The 19,376-nt window shown below is 43.7% G+C and overlaps 1 protein-coding gene across 2 annotated transcripts; it reads left to right on the forward strand.

The window, feature by feature from the left end:
* Positions 1 to 908: 908 nt before the first annotated feature.
* Positions 909 to 18,801, forward strand: LOC102046448 (myosin heavy chain, skeletal muscle, adult-like). Of its 2 annotated transcripts, XM_055723651.1 has the most exons (38): positions 909 to 1,129; positions 1,217 to 1,360; positions 1,454 to 1,610; positions 2,174 to 2,201; positions 2,300 to 2,411; positions 2,505 to 2,597; positions 2,721 to 2,784; positions 2,868 to 2,966; positions 3,070 to 3,173; positions 3,260 to 3,398; positions 4,371 to 4,489; positions 4,588 to 4,737; positions 5,274 to 5,444; positions 6,868 to 7,177; positions 7,287 to 7,357; positions 8,885 to 8,972; positions 9,066 to 9,183; positions 9,432 to 9,555; positions 10,010 to 10,146; positions 10,237 to 10,492; positions 11,882 to 12,124; positions 12,222 to 12,398; positions 12,484 to 12,629; positions 12,719 to 12,809; positions 12,898 to 13,287; positions 13,515 to 13,641; positions 13,737 to 13,855; positions 14,163 to 14,359; positions 14,752 to 14,935; positions 15,022 to 15,187; positions 15,360 to 15,484; positions 15,676 to 15,984; positions 16,085 to 16,288; positions 16,582 to 16,707; positions 16,803 to 16,973; positions 17,060 to 17,164; positions 17,304 to 17,399; positions 18,530 to 18,801. In XM_055723651.1, exons 1-38 carry the CDS (start codon positions 923 to 925, stop codon positions 18,680 to 18,682), a joined length of 5,820 nt encoding a protein of 1,939 aa, XP_055579626.1. In that variant the 5' UTR covers positions 909 to 922; the 3' UTR covers positions 18,683 to 18,801. The 2 variants fall into 2 exon arrangements, with proteins under 2 accessions (XP_055579626.1, XP_055579620.1); XM_055723645.1 differs by having other exon boundaries at positions 1,217 to 1,610.
* Positions 18,802 to 19,376: the final 575 nt, after the last annotated feature.

The raw sequence follows: 19,376 nt of genomic DNA on the forward strand, positions 1-19,376 counted from the left end.
CCAGGGTTCTCTTAGATACCCATTTTCTTACTCTAAGAAAAAAAAAAAACTAATAAATAGAGGGAATAAATTTTGTTAATGTAGCTCTAGAATTTTCAAGTGCAGTTGGCTAAATTTAGCTACCTACAGGTTTAATAAAGCATATGAAGAAATACTCCTATAATTTAAGGTTTTGAGAACTCACCTGTTCCTAGATTTTTTTCCATAAGTATTAATTTTGGATCCCAGTACAGGCTTCACGATTCCGATTTCAGCACTTGAATTTTATTTCACCCAAGTCAGAACTTTGGGGCTGAAATTATTTAGACGTATTGAAGAATGACAAATGCATATAACAAAATAAATTATGGCAGAATGTTAAAATGTCACAAAGCCTGCCCTTTTCTTTCAGTTGACAATTTAATTAGCAAAATTCATTAATTTCTCCCTGCTTTTCTGTTACTATTATATCTAACAGGTAAATGTCCCATAGGTTCAATGCTATCCAAGACTGTAGGTCACCTAAACTACAGTTTTTCAGAAATGTTACTTCATTGTTCATCCTTTTAACACAATGTCCTAACTCCATTTCCATTCCTCATAGTGATGCCTTAGTGAAACTTGCTTAGCAAATTCACTCTTTATCTCACATAGTATTCTTAAAGTACCAGACCCACAGTTCTGAAAGGTCATTAAAAGTTGTTCTAAATGTCTGAAGACCAGACTACAGCAATGAAAAACTCTTTTTTTTTTTTTGAAGTTGACCTAAAACTTAGTTCTCTAGTGAGCTCATGTTAGCTGTTCCAAAATACTCAAGTTTATGAAGAGAAACCAAGGCATATAAAATTTTTCACACTCTAACAGAACAGATGTGAACAATCAGTATCATATCCTTCCTCCCCATTAGAGCCTTCTGCTGACATACCTTCAGTGAAGTGCAGACATGGCCTCTGGAGATGCTGAGATGGCTGTTTTTGGGGAGGCGGCTCCTTATCTCCGAAAATCGGAAAAGGAGAGAATTGCGGCCCAGAACAAGCCTTTTGATGCCAAGACATCCGTCTTTGTGGCCCACCCTAAAGAATCCTTTGTGAAAGGAACAATCCAGAGCAGGGAATCAGGGAAGATCACTGTCAAGACTGAAGCTGGAGAGGTGAGCAAAATTCAAGATTCAGATCAGCATTTGATTCCCACTCTGAGCTTTCAGCTGACGCACACAGATCTTTTGTCTCCTTGACAGACCCTGACCGTGAAGGAAGATCAGGTCTTCTCCATGAACCCTCCCAAGTACGACAAGATCGAGGACATGGCCATGATGACCCACCTCCACGAGCCCGCTGTGCTGTACAACCTCAAAGAGCGTTACGCAGCCTGGATGATCTACGTAAGTACCAGCAGCAGCCTGCCTTTGGGCAGCCGGGAGGAACTGCTCTGCCAGGCCAAGTGGGAGCCAACGTGCTGTCTCCCTTCCTCGCAGACCTACTCGGGGCTCTTCTGCGTCACTGTCAACCCCTACAAGTGGCTGCCGGTGTACAACCCAGAGGTGGTGTTGGCCTACCGAGGCAAGAAGCGCCAGGAGGCCCCTCCACACATCTTCTCCATCTCGGACAACGCCTATCAGTTCATGCTGACTGGTGAGTTGCTTGACCTCCCTCACAGCAATCTAAACCAAGAAGGCCCAGTGATCTCACTGCGGTATGTGACAAGCCAGCTTAAGACACCACAGAGATGTTTGAGAACTTGGTCGAGTTATGCAGGAACTACTTTCAAGTGAAACTGACCAAGAAGCATGCATGGAGTCAGTGTATTATTTGCACCGTATTGTATGAGATTGTACCCTCTCCCGCTGCAGAAATAGTACTTGACTTAGTTTTCTACTTTTTTTCACTGATAGGAAAGTAAGTTATTATTCCATATAATCCACTATTTTGAACACATGCAGGCAGTTTGATTAGTTTCCTTGACAGGAACTGTATGAAGGGTGGTACCCAACTTGTCTCAGGACCTGTCACAGGCTCTGACAGCTCTATGCATCCATTCTGGATTATATTTAGTACCATTAGGACCTGGAAGGGAATTGGGTACTCTTGGACTTCCTAGGGAAGCCCCAGCTTCCACTTACAGCTTTACTTATCATTCAAGTCAGTGTTACCCAGGTCAACTGCAAACACTGTCTTTCATTCTGCCTCTTTCACAGATCGCGAGAACCAGTCGATCCTGATCACGTACGTACACCCCCTGCTCGGGTCCCTGCGGGGCTGCCCGGTGCCAGGGGACCTCCTGCCTGACCACACGCTCTCTGCATCTCTCTTTGGTTTGACAGCGGAGAATCCGGTGCCGGGAAGACTGTGAACACGAAGCGTGTCATCCAGTACTTTGCAACAATTGCAGCGAGCGGGGAGAAGAAGAAAGAGGAGCAGTCAGGCAAAATGCAGGTAAAGTAACAGGTGCTGGCTGGAATCAATGCTTTCCTCTGTTCCTGACGTGATTTTTGGAAAGGATAAGCAGCAATAATTCTCATCCTGCAGGGAACGCTTGAGGATCAAATCATCAGCGCCAACCCACTGCTGGAGGCCTTTGGAAACGCCAAGACCGTGAGGAACGACAACTCCTCACGCTTTGTAAGCTGTTTTAGGAGAAATTGCTCCTTGTTGTAACAGTAGTGATGGGCTAGTGGCATTCTCACAGAAGGAGACAGCAATGAAACGCCTCCAGGCTGAAATGCCGCTGCTTCTCCTTAACAGGGCAAATTCATCAGAATCCACTTTGGGGCCACAGGCAAACTGGCTTCTGCTGACATTGAAACTTGTAAGTCGCTCTCCTGGCCTGATCCCACTCCTTCTATTCACTTCCCAGTTCTTGTACTCACTCTGTCCTACCCTCCTTGACAGACCTGCTGGAGAAGTCCAGAGTCACTTTCCAGCTTAAAGCAGAAAGAAGCTACCACATATTCTATCAGATCACTTCCAACAAGAAGCCGGAGCTAATTGGTAGGAGGCATCACTGATCTTTTTGGAGAAATATCCCTGAGCAGCATTTAACTACATTACACAAAACCAATGAAATTTAATCCATGAACCCATTCGTTTTCAGAAATGCTCCTCATTACCACCAACCCCTATGACTACCCTTTTGTGAGTCAAGGTGAAATCACTGTTCCAAGTATTGATGACAAGGAGGAACTGATGGCTACAGATGTAAGTAACTTATGGAACAGGTCAACAGGCATAGGTCATACATCACATAACATGTAAATATTTCACTTTGCTGATTGAATTGCCAGAGTGCCATTGACATCCTGGGCTTCACTGCTGATGAGAAGACAGCCATCTACAAGCTGACAGGGGCTGTTATGCACTATGGGAACCTGAAGTTCAAGCAGAAACCAAGAGAGGAGCAAGCAGAGCCAGATGGCACAGAAGGTATTATCAAACTTAATAATTAACCTTTCTACAAGCCACTATGGATGTGGAAGACACTAAAACTTGTTCTTTGTTGGGCTTTAGGATCCCAAGGGAAAACAATAAGCCAGAAAAAATGTGTTGCTTGTCCTCTTCTCAGTATATCATGTTCCCTGACCTTAGGATTTTTGGTGTCTCATGCTATGAACAATTAATAGTTTAAACTGTTTTTTGTACACTTCCAGAAGTTAGGAGCAATGGATGTTCTTCCTTTGACATCATTAGTGGTACTTTTGTTGGAATATGGTTTGCAATTGTGAAGCAGCCAAGTGCTTCAGCTGTAACAGGGTGGGGGACAGTGTTCCCATTCACCCTTACCCGTCAGTTATTAAGAATTCCTCTGGTGTGAGAGGTGTGTTTGATTCCTCTCCTTTGTTGGCACAGGACCTACAACCCATGTCTCCATCTCTCTGAGCAATGGCCCATCTTGCTAAAGCATAAGGCAGAAGGTGGGAAATATCATAGGTAAAAGGATGAAACCCAGTGAGTGTTACTGTCAGAAACCAAAGATCATAAGGGGTTGTAGATTCTGGATCTGAAAGAGAACAGAGATACCTTCTTTGTGTTCTACCTGAAATATTGGGTGGTTTTGACTACCTGGATGTAGATCAGTACCTGGCTGTTGCCACTGCATCTCCTGAGCTACACATGTATTACAAATATTCAGCCTTGCAAGCTGCAGCTTTCAGTTTTGTGCCAAGAGATTTTTGAAAACATCGTTACTTTCTACATCCTTCGGTGAAGTTTTTCAAACATAAATTCTTTCAGAAAAGCTTAGTATGCATAATGATGACTTTGATGTTAGCAAAATTCCCCATATGAGAGTCTACTGAAAAATTTCCAAGAACAGAAGGCTGAATCCTTCAGCCTTTAGAGAACACTCCGGGATTCAGAATGTACATAACACTAAATTCTTTCTTTTTCCCTTTTTAGTGGCTGACAAGGCTGCCTACCTTATGGGTCTGAATTCAGCTGACATGCTCAAGGCCCTCTGCTACCCCCGAGTCAAGGTTGGGAATGAGTATGTGACCAAAGGTCAAACTGCACAGCAGGTAAGAAACGTAGTAACCTGGAACCATGTTTTGAATTAAGATCCTTCTGATTCTCCTCTGCTCTATATGTTAACTCTATGCATTTATTTTTCTTATAGGTGCACAATGCTGTTGGTGCTCTGGCAAAGGCTGTCTATGAGAGGATGTTCTTGTGGATGGTTGTTCGTATCAACCAACAGCTGGATACCAAACAACCCAGACAGTACTTCATTGGTGTCCTGGACATTGCTGGCTTTGAGATCTTTGATGTAAGTAACAAAGTTTTGGTAAGAGCTATTTGGAAGTGACAACTGGATGTCATGCTCACTCTGAGATGTGTTTTGAAAGGTGTAATATCTTCACATAATTATTTGTAGCTATTTGCCTTTCTTTTCATAAAGTAAAAAATGATCTTTCAAAGGACTTGTCTTATTTCAAGATGCACCAACTCAAAAGTACAGAATGGTCCAATCAGAAAAAATCCTTGCTTTAAATGATCAAGGACAATATAGTATAAAAACATATATATCATGAGAGGCCTAAGATTGAGTTTTTTCTTCCTGTAATTTGGTCTCAGATTATACAGGTAATATATTTTATCATCACAATTTTATCAATGCAAAAAAAATTCCTTGTGGACAATTAATTTGATGCATTTCTCTGTTTCGTTACGTAGATATAAAGCAGACTGACTAAATGCCTGACTTGACAATGAAGCCAAGATAACTGCACTCAAATTTTAAACAAATGAGTTTTTGCAATTATTGCTGCATCTTGCAGATATGTCTTCTTATTTTATTTGCAGTTTAACAGCTTTGAGCAGCTGTGCATCAACTTCACCAATGAGAAACTGCAACAGTTCTTCAACCACCACATGTTCGTGCTGGAGCAGGAGGAGTACAAGAAGGAAGGAATTGAGTGGACATTCATTGACTTTGGGATGGACCTGGCTGCCTGCATTGAGCTCATTGAGAAGGTACCCTTCCTGTTCAAATGCACTACATGCGTGCAAATTCTAGTATTACTTGGCCTCATTTTTAAAAGGGATCTTCTATGTTCATGTCCAAGTATTCAACTTTCATTATTCAAAATACCTTGCCCTGTGTTTATTTCTTCTGTCAAGTGAGATGTGAAGGCGATTTCACACAGCTTTATGAGAGCAAGTCTGTTCATCTCTTTTCAAGTGCCAAAGGTTGTTAAACTCCCAATAAGAGTGTTTTTCCAAAACAGTTAGAGTCAATTTACAGATCAACATGTCCTCCTCATCTTTCAGCTCTAAGAGACTTGTGCTAGTACAGAAGAATATCTTTATCTTTGTAAAATTAACATAAAAGAGAGACATACATAACTGTCAGTGCACAATCACACTTACATGTGCATCCCTTGACTGACTATGAGAAGACATCACACTGCACATGAGATGAAAAGTTCAGTGGCTGGCAGGAGGATAAGTAGTTTGAATCACAGCTTCACAGAGCTGCTGAGGTTTGAAGGAAGCTCTGGAGATCACTTAGTCCAACCCCTTTGGTCAAGACAAGGTCCACCAGAGCAGGTTGCTCGGGACCATTTTCAGCTGGATTTTGAATGTTGCCAATGGTGGAGACTCCACAGATACTCTGGGGGAAGTGTTCCAACTTCTGACCACTTTCACAGTAAAGAAGCTTTTTTCTTCTGTTTAAATGGAATTTTGTGTATTTCAATTCATGACTGTTCCATCTTGTCCTGTCACTGGACAAGTTACTAGAAGCCTCTAGCTGTTTTCTTTATCCCTTCCCATTAGGTATTTATACACATTGGTAAGATCCCCCAGAACCTTCTCTTTTCTAGGCTGAACAGTCCCATCTCTATCAGCTTCTCTTTGTATGTCAGATGTTCCAGTCATTTAAGTATCTTTGTGGCCAGTCACCGGGTTCACTCTATTAGGTCCACATTTCTCTTGTACTGGGAAGCCAAGAACTAGACACAGCACTCCAGATGTTTCTCAGCAGAGCTGAATAGAGGGTAAGGATCACTCCCCTTGAGCTGCTGGTAACACTCTTAATGCAGCCCAGGATGAGTTGGCTGCCTTTGCTGCAAGGGTGTACTGTTAGCTCATGTTCAATTTGTCTAAGACATCTGTGTGTGCTTTGAGTCCCTCTGGATAAGAAAATAGTGCTCTGATTTTATAAAGCATGTTCTCCACACAAACTAAATGAATGTCCATTAATCTTTATGATTAATTTGGTGTTAAAAACGTAAGTATCAATATATTTAATTTCACTTTCTAGCAGAAGATGTAATTGAATAATAATATTTTCTGATGTGTATTTCAGTCTGTGTTCCACTGCTCTGCCTAGGTGAAGGTCATTATTGCCCTGAAAACTAAATTACAGTCTGTCTCCCATGCTCATTTCTCCTAGCCCATGGGCATCTTCTCCATCCTGGAAGAGGAGTGCATGTTCCCCAAGGCAACTGACACCTCTTTCAAGAACAAGCTCTATGACCAGCATCTGGGCAAGTCCAGCAACTTCCAGAAGCCCAAGCCTACCAAAGGGAAGGTTGAGGCACACTTCTCCCTGATACACTATGCTGGCACAGTGGACTACAACATCACTGGCTGGCTGGAGAAGAACAAGGACCCCCTGAATGAAACTGTCATTGGGTTGTACCAGAAATCCTCTGTGAAGACACTGGCCTTACTCTTTGCCAACTATGGTGGAGCAGATGCAGGTTGGTTCTATGAATCCCATATTTTCACTGATGTGCAGCTTACAAAAAGGAATTATAAAAGGCAAAAGGAAAAATCTTAAATCTGTTTTATTTATTTTCAATTTTGCAGAGGCTAGTGCTGGCAAGAAAGGTGGCAAGAAGAAGGGTTCTTCCTTCCAGACTGTCTCAGCTCTTTTCCGGGTACAGTAGAGAGTTCACTATTCATCCTAAAATAAGAACTAAACCTATCATTTAAAATGTCTAGTCTTTCTTTGGCTTAGTTGTGTTAAAAGACCCTGAAGTTCTTGGGCAATCTTTTGTTAGGAATAAAGCCACTGTAATCTATTTATGCTCCATTCCACGGAAGGCACAAATTTTCTTTTTGTCCACTTGTCCCAGGATGACAGTTTCAGACAGCAGAATGTCATACAGAAAACCTCTCTCTATATATATATACACCTAAAATATAACAGATTTCTTCAGATGTCCACCTCTGGCTTCGGAACCTTTTATTGCCTTTTAACAACATTCTGCCCACTGGTCTGGAGAATAACTTATTTGCTCCATTTATAGCTCTAATTTTTCTCCTTGATTAAGGGATCAATTTCTTATAGTTGAAATACCACCAGTCCCTGGGTTATAGATTTCTAGGATGTCAGATACTTGACAGTTCTTTGTCATAACCAAGTCTTGCTGCCTAGCTGCTTCATACAGTTCCACCAGGTGCAATGTCTAGTCTCTCCTGAGGTTATTTATTACCATATTCATCCTTCATTTAGGTCTCCCTTGTTGATATAGCCTAATTTCTTCTACAGATCCGGTATCATATGATTCGTGATCACCTGACAGCCTCTAGCCAGTGCTCTGAAACAGAACATGGGCATGTGTGTATATGCCCCAAGAAAAATAATCATGGCTGTAGTGCCTTGGCCTTGCAAGTGGGAAATTATTGCCAGAATGTATCATTCAAAAATAATGCAATAAGCCTATGTTGAAAGGTCATAAGACTTTAAGAGAAATGTTATAGTAGATATATTGTTTTCTGGATTTGGGTTGCATTTCTGTTATGTTTTCAAACTTCTATCCCTCTTGTTTAGACATGTTAGTGTTTAGACATCTTAATGTTTTGGCTGCTTAATTTATGTACTCTGAGGTGTCCTCTGGAGGCACCTACTTCCCTCCACTAATTATAAGCAATAAATATTTATAAAAAAGTATACAGATATTAATTACAAAACAAGGTTGGGATTTATCTCACCTTATTCTCATCTTACCTTACAAGATAAACATGTCATCTAGACATACAAAACTCAGCTTGTCATTTTTGTTCCTTTTGCTTCCAGTGGGGAAACCAGGAAGGTTCTATGTATTCTGCTCCATATGTCCCATCTTTTCAAACTGCCACAGAGGCACCAATTTATCTCTCTGGGTACATCCAGTGGAAGATGGCTGTTATTTCTAATAAGGACATTCCACTAGAGTCAGTGAAATGTGTTAAAACTATGTTTAAGAGTACAATATTTCCTATGGATTAATCAGAAGAACTTTATATGTTAACTTAGTAACAGCAAAGATCCGTGGAAAGTCAGAAAAACTTGTGGGGGGCTTTAGTTCAGGATTCTGCAAGCTAATTTTTGTCTGATACTTCGTTATTTCATTTTAGAGGGCTTGATGCTTGTAGTGGAAATTACATTTGCTAATATAAACTTTTGTTAATGACTCTCCCAGGAGAATTTAAACAAGCTGATGACCAATCTGCGAAGTACCCACCCACATTTTGTACGCTGCATCATCCCAAATGAAACAAAAACACCTGGTAAGAGACTCACATGTAGAAGGTTTTCAGTATGGTCAGCTCTTCCCCTCTGTATTAGAGAATATAGCATGTATTTGTGCTCTGAATTTCTAGGTGCCATGGAGCATGAACTGGTGCTTCACCAGCTGCGGTGTAACGGTGTGCTGGAAGGGATCAGAATTTGCAGGAAAGGATTTCCCAACAGAGTGTTGTATGCAGATTTTAAACAGAGGTCAGACTTCTTCCCCTTAATGGATCGTTTTGTCCATCTTGAGTAGCTTGTGAAATTAAAGTTTCACCTCTGGTGACTAAAGCCTTCTCTAAGCTTATGTTTAGCAACACTATTATGTTCTCAACAGTTCCGAGACTATTTCTTGCCGTGTACCAGCCTATTGGTCTCTATATTCATAGAATCATTTAGGTTGGAAAAGACCCTTAAGATCATTGAGTCCAATGCAATTCCTTCATTTTCTCCCCCAGATACAAAGTATTAAATGCCAGTGCTATCCCAGAGGGACAGTTCATTGACAGCAAGAAGGCTTGTGAGAAACTTCTTGGATCAATTGATATAGACCACACTCAATACAAATTTGGTCATACCAAGGTACAAGAACTGTTTGTTTCAAGTACTCTGTGATTTTGATTTACATGGCTTGAGAATGATACTCAGATTCTCCAGATAGCATGTGAAATAATCAAATAGCGTACTTAAAAGAAATCAGCTAAGTACTTATTGACTCAACACTTCAATAAAACTGAAATTCTTTGCCATAGGATGATTTAATTAAAGGCCAATTAAGGGTTCCTAATTTAAGGTGAAGTTGTAGAATAAAAGAATCAAGGGTTAATAGAAACAAAGGCAAAATGTGTGACTGTTATAGTTCCTCAATTGCAGGTAACAGGAAGCTTGGAGATATAAGAGGGGGTCTATCACTACATACCTTCTTTGTGCTTTTGCTCTTTCTGTTAGATTCCCATATTGTACACCATGGGGTACAGGGTACTGGGCTACACTGAACAACCATATACACTGCACCTATTTTCATGCTCTTACTAAGGTGTTCTTCAAAGCTGGGCTGGTAGGCCTCTTGGAGGAGATGAGGGATGAGAAGCTGGCACAGCTCATCACCCGCACACAGGCCAGGTGCAGGGGCTTCCTGATGAGAGTGGAGTACCAGAGAATGGTGGAGAGGAGGTAGACATTTCTTCAAATTAAGTGCACTGTATCTGGCTTATTGTATCATCATGGTCTAAATATTTAATATTAATTTGACTTACCTTTCAGAGAGTCCATCTTCTGCATCCAGTACAATATTCGTGCATTCATGAACGTGAAGCACTGGCCCTGGATGAAGCTGTTCTTCAAGATCAAGCCCTTGCTGAAGAGTGCAGAGTCTGAGAAGGAGATGGCCAACATGAAACAGGAGTTTGAGAAAACCAAGGAAGAGCTTGCAAAGTCTGAGGCAAAGAGGAAGGAGCTGGAAGAGAAAATGGTGAAACTGGTGCAGGAGAAAAATGATCTCCAGCTCCAAGTACAGGCTGTGAGTACTACCAGTGTGCCTCATCCTAGCTGAACTGTGACTATCAGGCTGATATTTACAACTACATTTTGAAAAGATACCTGTAAACTACATATTAAGTCCATTCAATTGTGTTTTATGAAGTGGTGCTCTTAAAAATACAAGCAGCTTCAATAATGACTGTCAGGAGTCCAGATGCTGTATGTGAGAGTTTCCTATGGTGTATGCTGAGGCCTCTATCATTAACATTCAGTTAAGCTGTATCAGCAATCCAGAAACTTTACTTGTATTAGTATAATGTTTGTTCTAGTCATTTTTCCTACTTCTCCAAAACTGAGAATGCCTATCCTTATACAAACATGATTAGGAGTTTTTAGGACAAGTTAAGAGGACATTTCTTTCCTTTCTTTATTCTCCAATTAAACAAGGTAACTTGTTTCTTTCTGGTGTAGATGGCAGCTTAGCTGTTACAAACATTACTATGTTGTAATACCGAACTAACAGAGGAAACAGAATTTAATATTCTCACTTGCCCTTCTAAATCACTCAGAATCATTATATACAATGGTGTGATACATCTGTAGTGTTGTAATGCTGTGGTTTCTAAATTAAATAATGCACAGAATAGAAAAGACTGTATCCTCAAAGTAATACTATGCAGCATATATGACAGGAAAATTTACATGTCCCCACTTTTTAAAGCATCTTTAAATGTAAAATGATGCAAAAAAATCACTCACTGCAAAAATTATCATTTTTCTTTCTCATTGTTTCTGCTAGACTGAAACTTGAGACAAAATATAACAAACAACACAGGACATCTGTTGCAAAAAAAGCCTAGGGATAAATATTCCAGCAGCTCCTTTTCTTCTTAGCTGATGAGGGTCTCACAGAGAAGAGCCAAAGCTGCTAGATATTTTCGGGCTGTGGTAATGAAAATCTAAATCAGAAACAGTTGCTCCAGAAAGACAGTAGGGTGAAAAAAATAGAGATGCAGGAATGATGTTAGCGTAACTGTGACTTTTGTATTTATTTATGTGTATCTTGGCATATGGTTATCACTTGGCACTTCATAAATGTGCGAGGTATTCCTCTGATTAATAAAAAAATTTATATGTTTTATTCTAATGTTTGATATTATGGGATAATATTGAATTGTATATCTGGAACAAATATGTAAATACTTGGGCCTTCATGTACACAGAAAAGAATCTTACTTGGTTTTAGCTTTCAAAACTGGCTGTTTCGAAACCAACAATATAAAATCTATTCTATATTGGATTTCATTCTGTTGGATTAAGCAAATTTTTAACTACAAAATTGCTCTCCAGGACTCTAAAAACTATGAAGGTAAACATCTTCATTTTCCTTCAAAAAACCAAATCCCTAAACCCAGTATTTTCCCACCAGGAAGCTGATGCTTTGGCTGATGCTGAGGAAAGGTGTGACCAGCTCATCAAAACCAAGATCCAGCTGGAAGCCAAAGTAAAGGAGGTGACTGAAAGGGCTGAGGATGAGGAGGAAATCAATGCTGAGCTGACAGCCAAGAAGAGGAAACTGGAGGATGAATGTTCTGAGCTCAAGAAAGATATTGATGACCTGGAGTTAACACTGGCCAAGGTTGAGAAGGAAAAGCATGCCACTGAAAACAAGGTATGAGGCAGAAGATGCTACTTCCACTTCAGAAAAGACCTCTGCTTTGTTATACAGTAGCCATTTTTTATCTGCACTTACTCTTTTCTTCTCAAAGGTGAAAAACCTCACAGAGGAGATGGCAGCCCTGGACGAGACCATTGTGAAGCTGACTAAAGAGAAGAAAGCCCTCCAAGAGGCCCATCAGCAGACACTGGATGACCTGCAGGCAGAGGAGGACAAAGTCAATACGCTGACCAAAGCTAAGACCAAGCTGGAGCAGCAAGTGGACGATGTAAGCACACAGGCATACAGCAAGAGCAGGACAGGTTTAGAGTTATACCTGGCTGGCAGCGCACTGATGGCCTTGTTCTTCTTAGCTGGAAGGGTGCCTGGAGCAAGAGAAGAAACTGCGCATGGACCTTGAGAGAGCTAAGAGGAAACTCGAAGGAGACCTGAAGCTGGCCCATGACAGCATCATGGATTTGGAAAATGATAAGCAGCAGCTGGATGAGAAACTGAAGAAGTAAGCGTGGCTGTGGGGCACCAGACTGTGGGGCTGGTGCGCTTGGGGGTGTTTTGCTCAGACGCTAACACAGTTTGCTTTGCCCAAAGGAAAGACTTTGAAATCAGCCAGATCCAGAGCAAAATTGAGGATGAGCAGCTCCTGGGCATGCAGTTACAGAAGAAGATCAAGGAGCTGCAGGCAAGTGTCTGGCCCTTCCCCTCTCTCAGCCAGTCTCAGGTCGGGAAGGAGGAGGGCATGGGTGCGAAGGGTGCCTAATGTTCCCCAGGCTCGTATTGAGGAGCTGGAGGAGGAAATTGAGGCAGAGCGAACCTCTCGGGCAAAAGCCGAGAAGCATCGGGCTGACCTGTCGAGGGAGCTAGAGGAGATCAGCGAGCGCCTGGAAGAAGCCGGAGGGGCTACCGCCGCTCAGATTGAGATGAACAAGAAGCGTGAGGCAGAATTTCAGAAGATGCGTCGCGACCTGGAGGAGGCCACGCTGCAGCACGAAGCCACGGCTGCGGCCCTGCGCAAGAAGCACGCGGACAGCACCGCTGAGCTTGGGGAGCAGATCGACAACCTGCAGCGAGTGAAGCAGAAGCTGGAGAAGGAGAAGAGTGAGCTCAAGATGGAGATTGACGACTTGGCCAGTAACATGGAGTCTGTCTCCAAAGCCAAGGTACAGAAATATTTTTATTATTATTTTGAGTAGAATGTAGTATGTGTTTTAAATCTTATTTAACTATGATCAGGTTGTAACTGTTTTCTCCAAATATAATGCACAGAACTGTGGGTGTATACACATAGTCCCCAGATGTTAAAATGCATGCTCTGGACACATTTTCCTGCTGTAATTACGGCAGAACCAAGGTACTAACTATTTTCTTATATGTGCTTGACATATAGGCAAATCTAGAGAAAATGTGTCGCACTCTGGAAGACCAGCTAAGTGAATATAAAACAAAGGACGAGCAGAACCAGCGCATGATCAGCGATCTTAGTGCTCAAAGAGCCCGTCTGCAGACAGAATCTGGTATGGCACTTCCATCTCTAGTTTGGAAGTGGGAGAACACTCTAAAAGACTCCCTTGGGTGTTAAAAATACTTTCTTAATTACAAACTTTTTCAGGTGAATATTCACGCCAGGTAGAGGAAAAAGATGCTTTAATTTCTCAGCTGTCAAGAGGGAAACAGGCTTTCACCCAGCAGATTGAAGAACTGAAGCGGCAACTAGAGGAAGAGATAAAGGTGAAGATATTTAATGTTACATATGAAATAAATATTTTACATCACATTATTTTTGGTGCAGTGTGCAATAGTTCAAAAAGTGAGCTAATTAAAAGTTCAAAACATTCCATTAGGTCATGTAATCTAGGCACTATCTGTGCAGAACTCCTAGCTTTTTGTGGTATATCAGACCTTGGATTTTCTTTTCATGCAGTCACTTAATCACTGTTGCTCTGGGATAGACAGTGTCTTTTCCAGTGTCTAAGTGCCACTAACAAAAAATTTCCCAGGATACCTCTAGTACTTATTGCAATCTTTTTACCCCCAGGCCAAGAACGCGCTGGCCCACGCCTTGCAGTCTGCTCGCCACGACTGTGACCTGCTGCGGGAGCAATACGAGGAGGAGCAGGAAGCCAAGGGGGAGCTGCAGCGCGCCCTGTCCAAGGCCAACAGCGAAGTGGCCCAGTGGAGAACCAAATACGAGACGGACGCTATTCAGCGCACGGAGGAGCTGGAGGAGGCCAAGTATGTAAAAATGTGGGGAAGGCTGGCAGAAACCACTAACAGAAATTTGAAGAGGCCATTGAGATACTGAAAAGCAAAAGCCTGTTAAAAGGTTGAAGATGAGTTATATGAAACAGAAATATGTACTATAAAGGTGTGGTTTTGAAAAACACAAGGAAAATAAGCTATGTGACCTAGAATGCAGAAGAAAGGCAATGTGTGGTGTGTGCGGAGGGCAGAAGGATAGCTAGACTCTGCGGAAAGAAAAAAAGAGGAAAAATGTCAGGGTGGGATAGGTTCTGTGCCATGTGCATTAGGACCAGATACTGCAAAGTGCCTCAGGACTGTGCTGAAAATGAAAAAATAACATCCATTTTAGTTCCCAAATATGAGCAGTACTTAAAACCTCTCAGGAAGAAGCTGGCACAGCGCCTGCAGGAAGCAGAGGAACACGTTGAAGCTGTGAATGCCAAATGTGCCTCCCTGGAGAAGACAAAGCAGAGGCTGCAGAATGAAGTGGAGGACCTGATGATTGACGTGGAGCGAGCGAATGCTGCCTGCGCAGCTCTGGATAAGAAGCAGAAGAACTTTGACAAGGTCTTGTGGGCTCCAGCCCTGGGGTTCCTGGGCAGAGCGTCCCCTCCCGATTGCCACATCCACGCTCACGTGCCGTTTCCCTTCAGATCCTGGCAGAATGGAAGCAGAAGTATGAGGAAACGCAGGCTGAGCTGGAGGCCTCCCAGAAGGAGGCTCGCTCCCTCAGCACGGAGCTCTTTAAGATGAAGAATGCCTACGAGGAGTCCCTGGACCACCTGGAAACGCTGAAGCGTGAGAACAAGAACTTGCAGCGTAAGTCCCTGGCCCTCTGCTCCTGGCTGGGCTTTCCCACTGTCCACCACTACCCACCGCTCCACAGGGGTCTGTGCCTGCGTGTCTGCAAAGATGCCCGTCACCTTGGTGCGGCAGGGCCCTTCCCGTTCTGCTCCGTGCCTGACCGTGCCGTTGGCCTTTGCTCCCACAGAGGAGATCGCTGACCTCACAGAGCAGATTGCAGAGGGAGGCAAGGCCATTCATGAGCTGGAGAAAGTCAAGAAGCAGATTGAGCAGGAGAAATCTGAAATCCAGGCTGCTCTGGAGGAAGCTGAGGTACACGCCCATAATCCCTGGGGTCTGCACTAAAGAAATGAGCAATGGGGAAATGTGGCTGAAAAATGCTTGTTCCCCTCTGTTTTGGCTGGGGAGTGTAAACAGCTGAGACTTCCTGCAATATTCTACAATTACATAGAAATGAGCAGTGGCCTTATCTACATTACCAATATTTGTGTCCACTTGTCCAGGCTTCCCTAGAACATGAAGAGGGGAAGATCCTGCGCCTCCAGCTTGAGCTCAACCAAGTGAAGTCTGAGATTGACAGGAAGATAGCAGAGAAAGATGAGGAGATTGACCAGATGAAGAGGAACCACCTCAGGATTGTGGAGTCCTTGCAGAGCAGCCTGGACGCTGAGATCAGGAGCAGGAACGAAGCCCTGCGGCTGAAGAAGAAGATGGAGGGAGACCTGAATGAAATGGAGATCCAGCTGAGCCATGCCAACCGCGTGGCTGCAGAGGCACAAAAGAACCTGAGAAACACGCAGGCTGTGCTCAAGGTCTGTTCAGCAAAGCAACAGGGAGAGAAATGACGTCCCTGACAATTCTGGTGCCCAAGCGCACGCTGCCACCTTGCCATTTCTCTTGTCCTTTTTGCAGGATACCCAGATACATTTGGATGATGCTCTGAGGACACAGGAGGACCTGAAGGAGCAGGTGGCCATGGTGGAGCGCCGAGCAAACCTGCTGCAGGCTGAAATTGAGGAGCTGCGGGCAGCCCTGGAGCAGACGGAGCGGTCAAGGAAGGTGGCTGAGCAGGAGCTTCTGGATGCCACCGAACGAGTGCAGCTCCTCCATACCCAGGTATGGGCATGGTGCAATAGCAGTTGTGCTGGTACTGAACATACATGGAAGGCTACTATATTCCAGAGGATAGGCAGTACTAGCATGATCGAATGATCTCTGTACTGCTGTCCACAAGGCAAGGCATGCTCAGAACCCATCCCCTGAACCCACTACTGACACTTTCTAGAGAACCATTTTAGAAAGTATTCCAGTGTCTGAACTGCAAGCTTGAAGAGGGGGAACTTGGCTCAGGCTGTAGGTTTGGTATCGCAGGCTCTATGATAAAAATCTCACCATCTCTCTTTGCACAGAACACCAGCTTGATCAACACCAAGAAGAAGCTGGAGACAGACATTGCCCAAATCCAGAGTGAAATGGAGGATACGATCCAGGAAGCCCGCAATGCTGAAGAGAAGGCCAAGAAGGCCATCACAGATGTGAGTTGGGGGCTCCCTTCAGTGCCGATGGTGGGAGTAATTTCCCTCAGATGGTCTCCAGCCCCACAATGGCTTTGACCCTTTGCTCTCATCAGGCAGCCATGATGGCAGAAGAGCTGAAGAAGGAGCAGGACACCAGCGCCCACCTGGAGAGGATGAAGAAGAACCTGGACCAGACGGTGAAGGACCTGCAGCACCGTCTGGATGAGGCCGAGCAGCTGGCTCTGAAGGGAGGCAAGAAGCAAATCCAGAAGCTGGAGGCCAGAGTGCGTGGGGCTTTTCTTTGTGCATGAGTGAGCACGCCACGTTAGCAGCCAGCAGGGAAGCTCCAAAGATGGGCTTCTCGTTGCAGGTGCGGGAGCTGGAAGGGGAGGTGGATGCTGAGCAGAAGCGCAGCGCTGAAGCCGTGAAGGGCATGCGCAAGTACGAGAGGAGGGTGAAGGAGCTGACCTACCAGGTAAGGCAGGAGGCCTCCTTGGCCTCACACACCCTCTCCCAGGAAGCAAATATTTTTGCACTTGGTTGTCAAGGGGAATTGTTAACTCACATGGTGGGAAAACTGATTCACGCTCTTTCCTGCTTTCCAACCACTCCAGTCTGAGGAGGACCGGAAGAATATTCTCAGGCTGCAGGATCTGGTGGACAAGCTGCAAATGAAGGTGAAATCCTACAAGAGACAATCTGAAGAAGCTGTAAGTATCACTCTGAGTGCTTGTCAAGAAACACTTTCCAAGTGGGTAGCACGGTCATTGAGGAGATGAATATAAGAATCTTGGGAATTGCCACTGGTCAGTAATAGTGTTCTTCAAGTTTTTAAATTTTTTTTTTTAAATTAACCCAGGCTTTGAGTATAAAATCAATGAATGAATGAAATTCTAATGAGAAAGGCATGTTCACATAACACTTTTTTGCATTAGAAAAACTAAGTTGTCTGTAAAAAGTCTTATTAATGATACTGTCAGTAAAATATGTCCTGAATTTTTGAAAAAAGCATATTTTCAGAGTTTTGACATCCATATAGCTATCTTAATGAAAGATGCCTATGACCATGACACCCTTGTTTGGTGTGTGCAAGAGCTTGGAAGTTCTATGGAAGAAAACAGCTCGCCAAACCTTCAGAATTCTTTGCCAGGAACACAGAAAATGTTGCATTAGAAGTCCATTCTGGCATATGCTCATCTACTACAGGGAATTCCACATTTTGGATACACCCAGGGAAATTTCAGCAGATAGAGAAGGTGTTGGAAATACACTCCTAAGCTACACTGTGTGCTGCAGTGAGAATTGTGCGAGGAGTGTTTGCCTTTCTCTGGGCATGCAGCAATCAGGAGTGAAGTGATGGAAGTCTTGCAGCCCCTGAATTTATGGATGTCTGAGCCTGGCTTCTTTGCTACTGCAAAAGCCCAGTACAGACAAGAGTTCTGGACTCAGATAAGGGAATCTGCAAAATAGGCAATGAAGAGATCTCATGGACTCACCATCTCTTAAAAATTCCCAACCTTGTCTCATGGTCTGCAAGAATAGTTGAACACTTAATTCTAGAGCTAACAAAACTTGATTGGCAGATGCCATGTTTGTTTCCTTCCCACATCCAGAGCAGAATTATATTCAAACCCTGTTGTGCTCTGTCTACAATGGATCTTCTAAAAAGGGGAGGATGAGGAGATCTGTGTGAGGCTTCTGGGCCAGCAGTAGTAGGTGGGAGATAGGAGTTCTGTGCCTTCCCTTGGGGAACAGCTGCAGCCCCGCAAGGCCGAGAGGTGCAGGTGGAGTGAAACCCCTGCCCTGGGCTCCTCACCACCAACTCCCTCTCCCCACACAGGAGGAATTGTCCAATGTCAACCTCTCCAAGTTCCGCAAGATCCAGCACGAGCTGGAGGAAGCCGAGGAGCGGGCTGACATTGCAGAGTCACAGGTCAACAAGCTCCGAGCAAAGAGCCGTGAGTTTCATAGGAAGATAGAAGAGGAGGAGTGAGGATGTCATGAGTCAGCAAAGTGACCCGAGGGCTGCACAAAATGTGAACCTCTTGGTCTCTTTCTTCTGTAATTAGTCTTTGTACCCACCTCAATGTCTAGAGAATAAAGACCGTAGATTGCTCGCACACATGCTATGAACAGTGCCTTCTTTGGGTTTTTTTCTGACCAAGCTTGGGATACCACATCGCACAAGTTTTCTTATTTTTCCTGGCTGGGGGAAGAGAGAAGCTAATGCAAACTCTGGATTGAGATCCCACAAGCTTAGAGGCCGGCCATTCCTGGGGAGACCCTGATAGTCCTACTGTGCCCTCTTCCATCTCTGGCAGCTCCTTGCCCTGCTCCTGCCCTCACATCCTCTTCATGCTTCTCCCATTGTCTTTTCAGCAGAGTTGAGTTCCCATGTGAGAGGCAAGGGAGGGTGATCCCTTTTCTTTTTCCTTTCCCTGCTTTTGCTTGTGATCCTGGCAGTCACAAACCCTAAACATCAAGTCTCTGAGTGAGTTATCAGTAGTTACAGTGCACCGCACCGTGAAGGACTGTCAGTTCCTTGGCAGAGATGATTTTTGGCACAGAAAATGCAGTTATGACACATTGATAGCACCCTAATTTGTGCCATCTCTCTCACCCTAGATTCCCTCAGCTGCTGCTGCCACCACCTGCTTCTAGTTTCTCTGCAGTGGACAAATGCTGAG

Source organism: Falco cherrug, chromosome 1 (assembly GCF_023634085.1).
Source record: "Falco cherrug isolate bFalChe1 chromosome 1, bFalChe1.pri, whole genome shotgun sequence".
Classification (NCBI taxonomy): Eukaryota; Metazoa; Chordata; class Aves; order Falconiformes; family Falconidae; genus Falco; species Falco cherrug.

Bases quoted from the DNA above. Each gene is read 5' to 3' on its own strand.
- LOC102046448 (XM_055723645.1), top strand. From the start codon at position 923: ATGGCCTCTGGAGATGCTGAGATGGCTGTTTTTGGGGAGGCGGCTCCT. The intron at 4,738-5,273 runs GTAAGTAACAAA...TTTTATTTGCAG, and splicing joins CTGGCTTTGAGATCTTTGAT to TTTAACAGCTTTGAGCAGCT. The intron at 8,973-9,065 runs GTAAGAGACTCA...CTGAATTTCTAG, and splicing joins AAATGAAACAAAAACACCTG to GTGCCATGGAGCATGAACTG.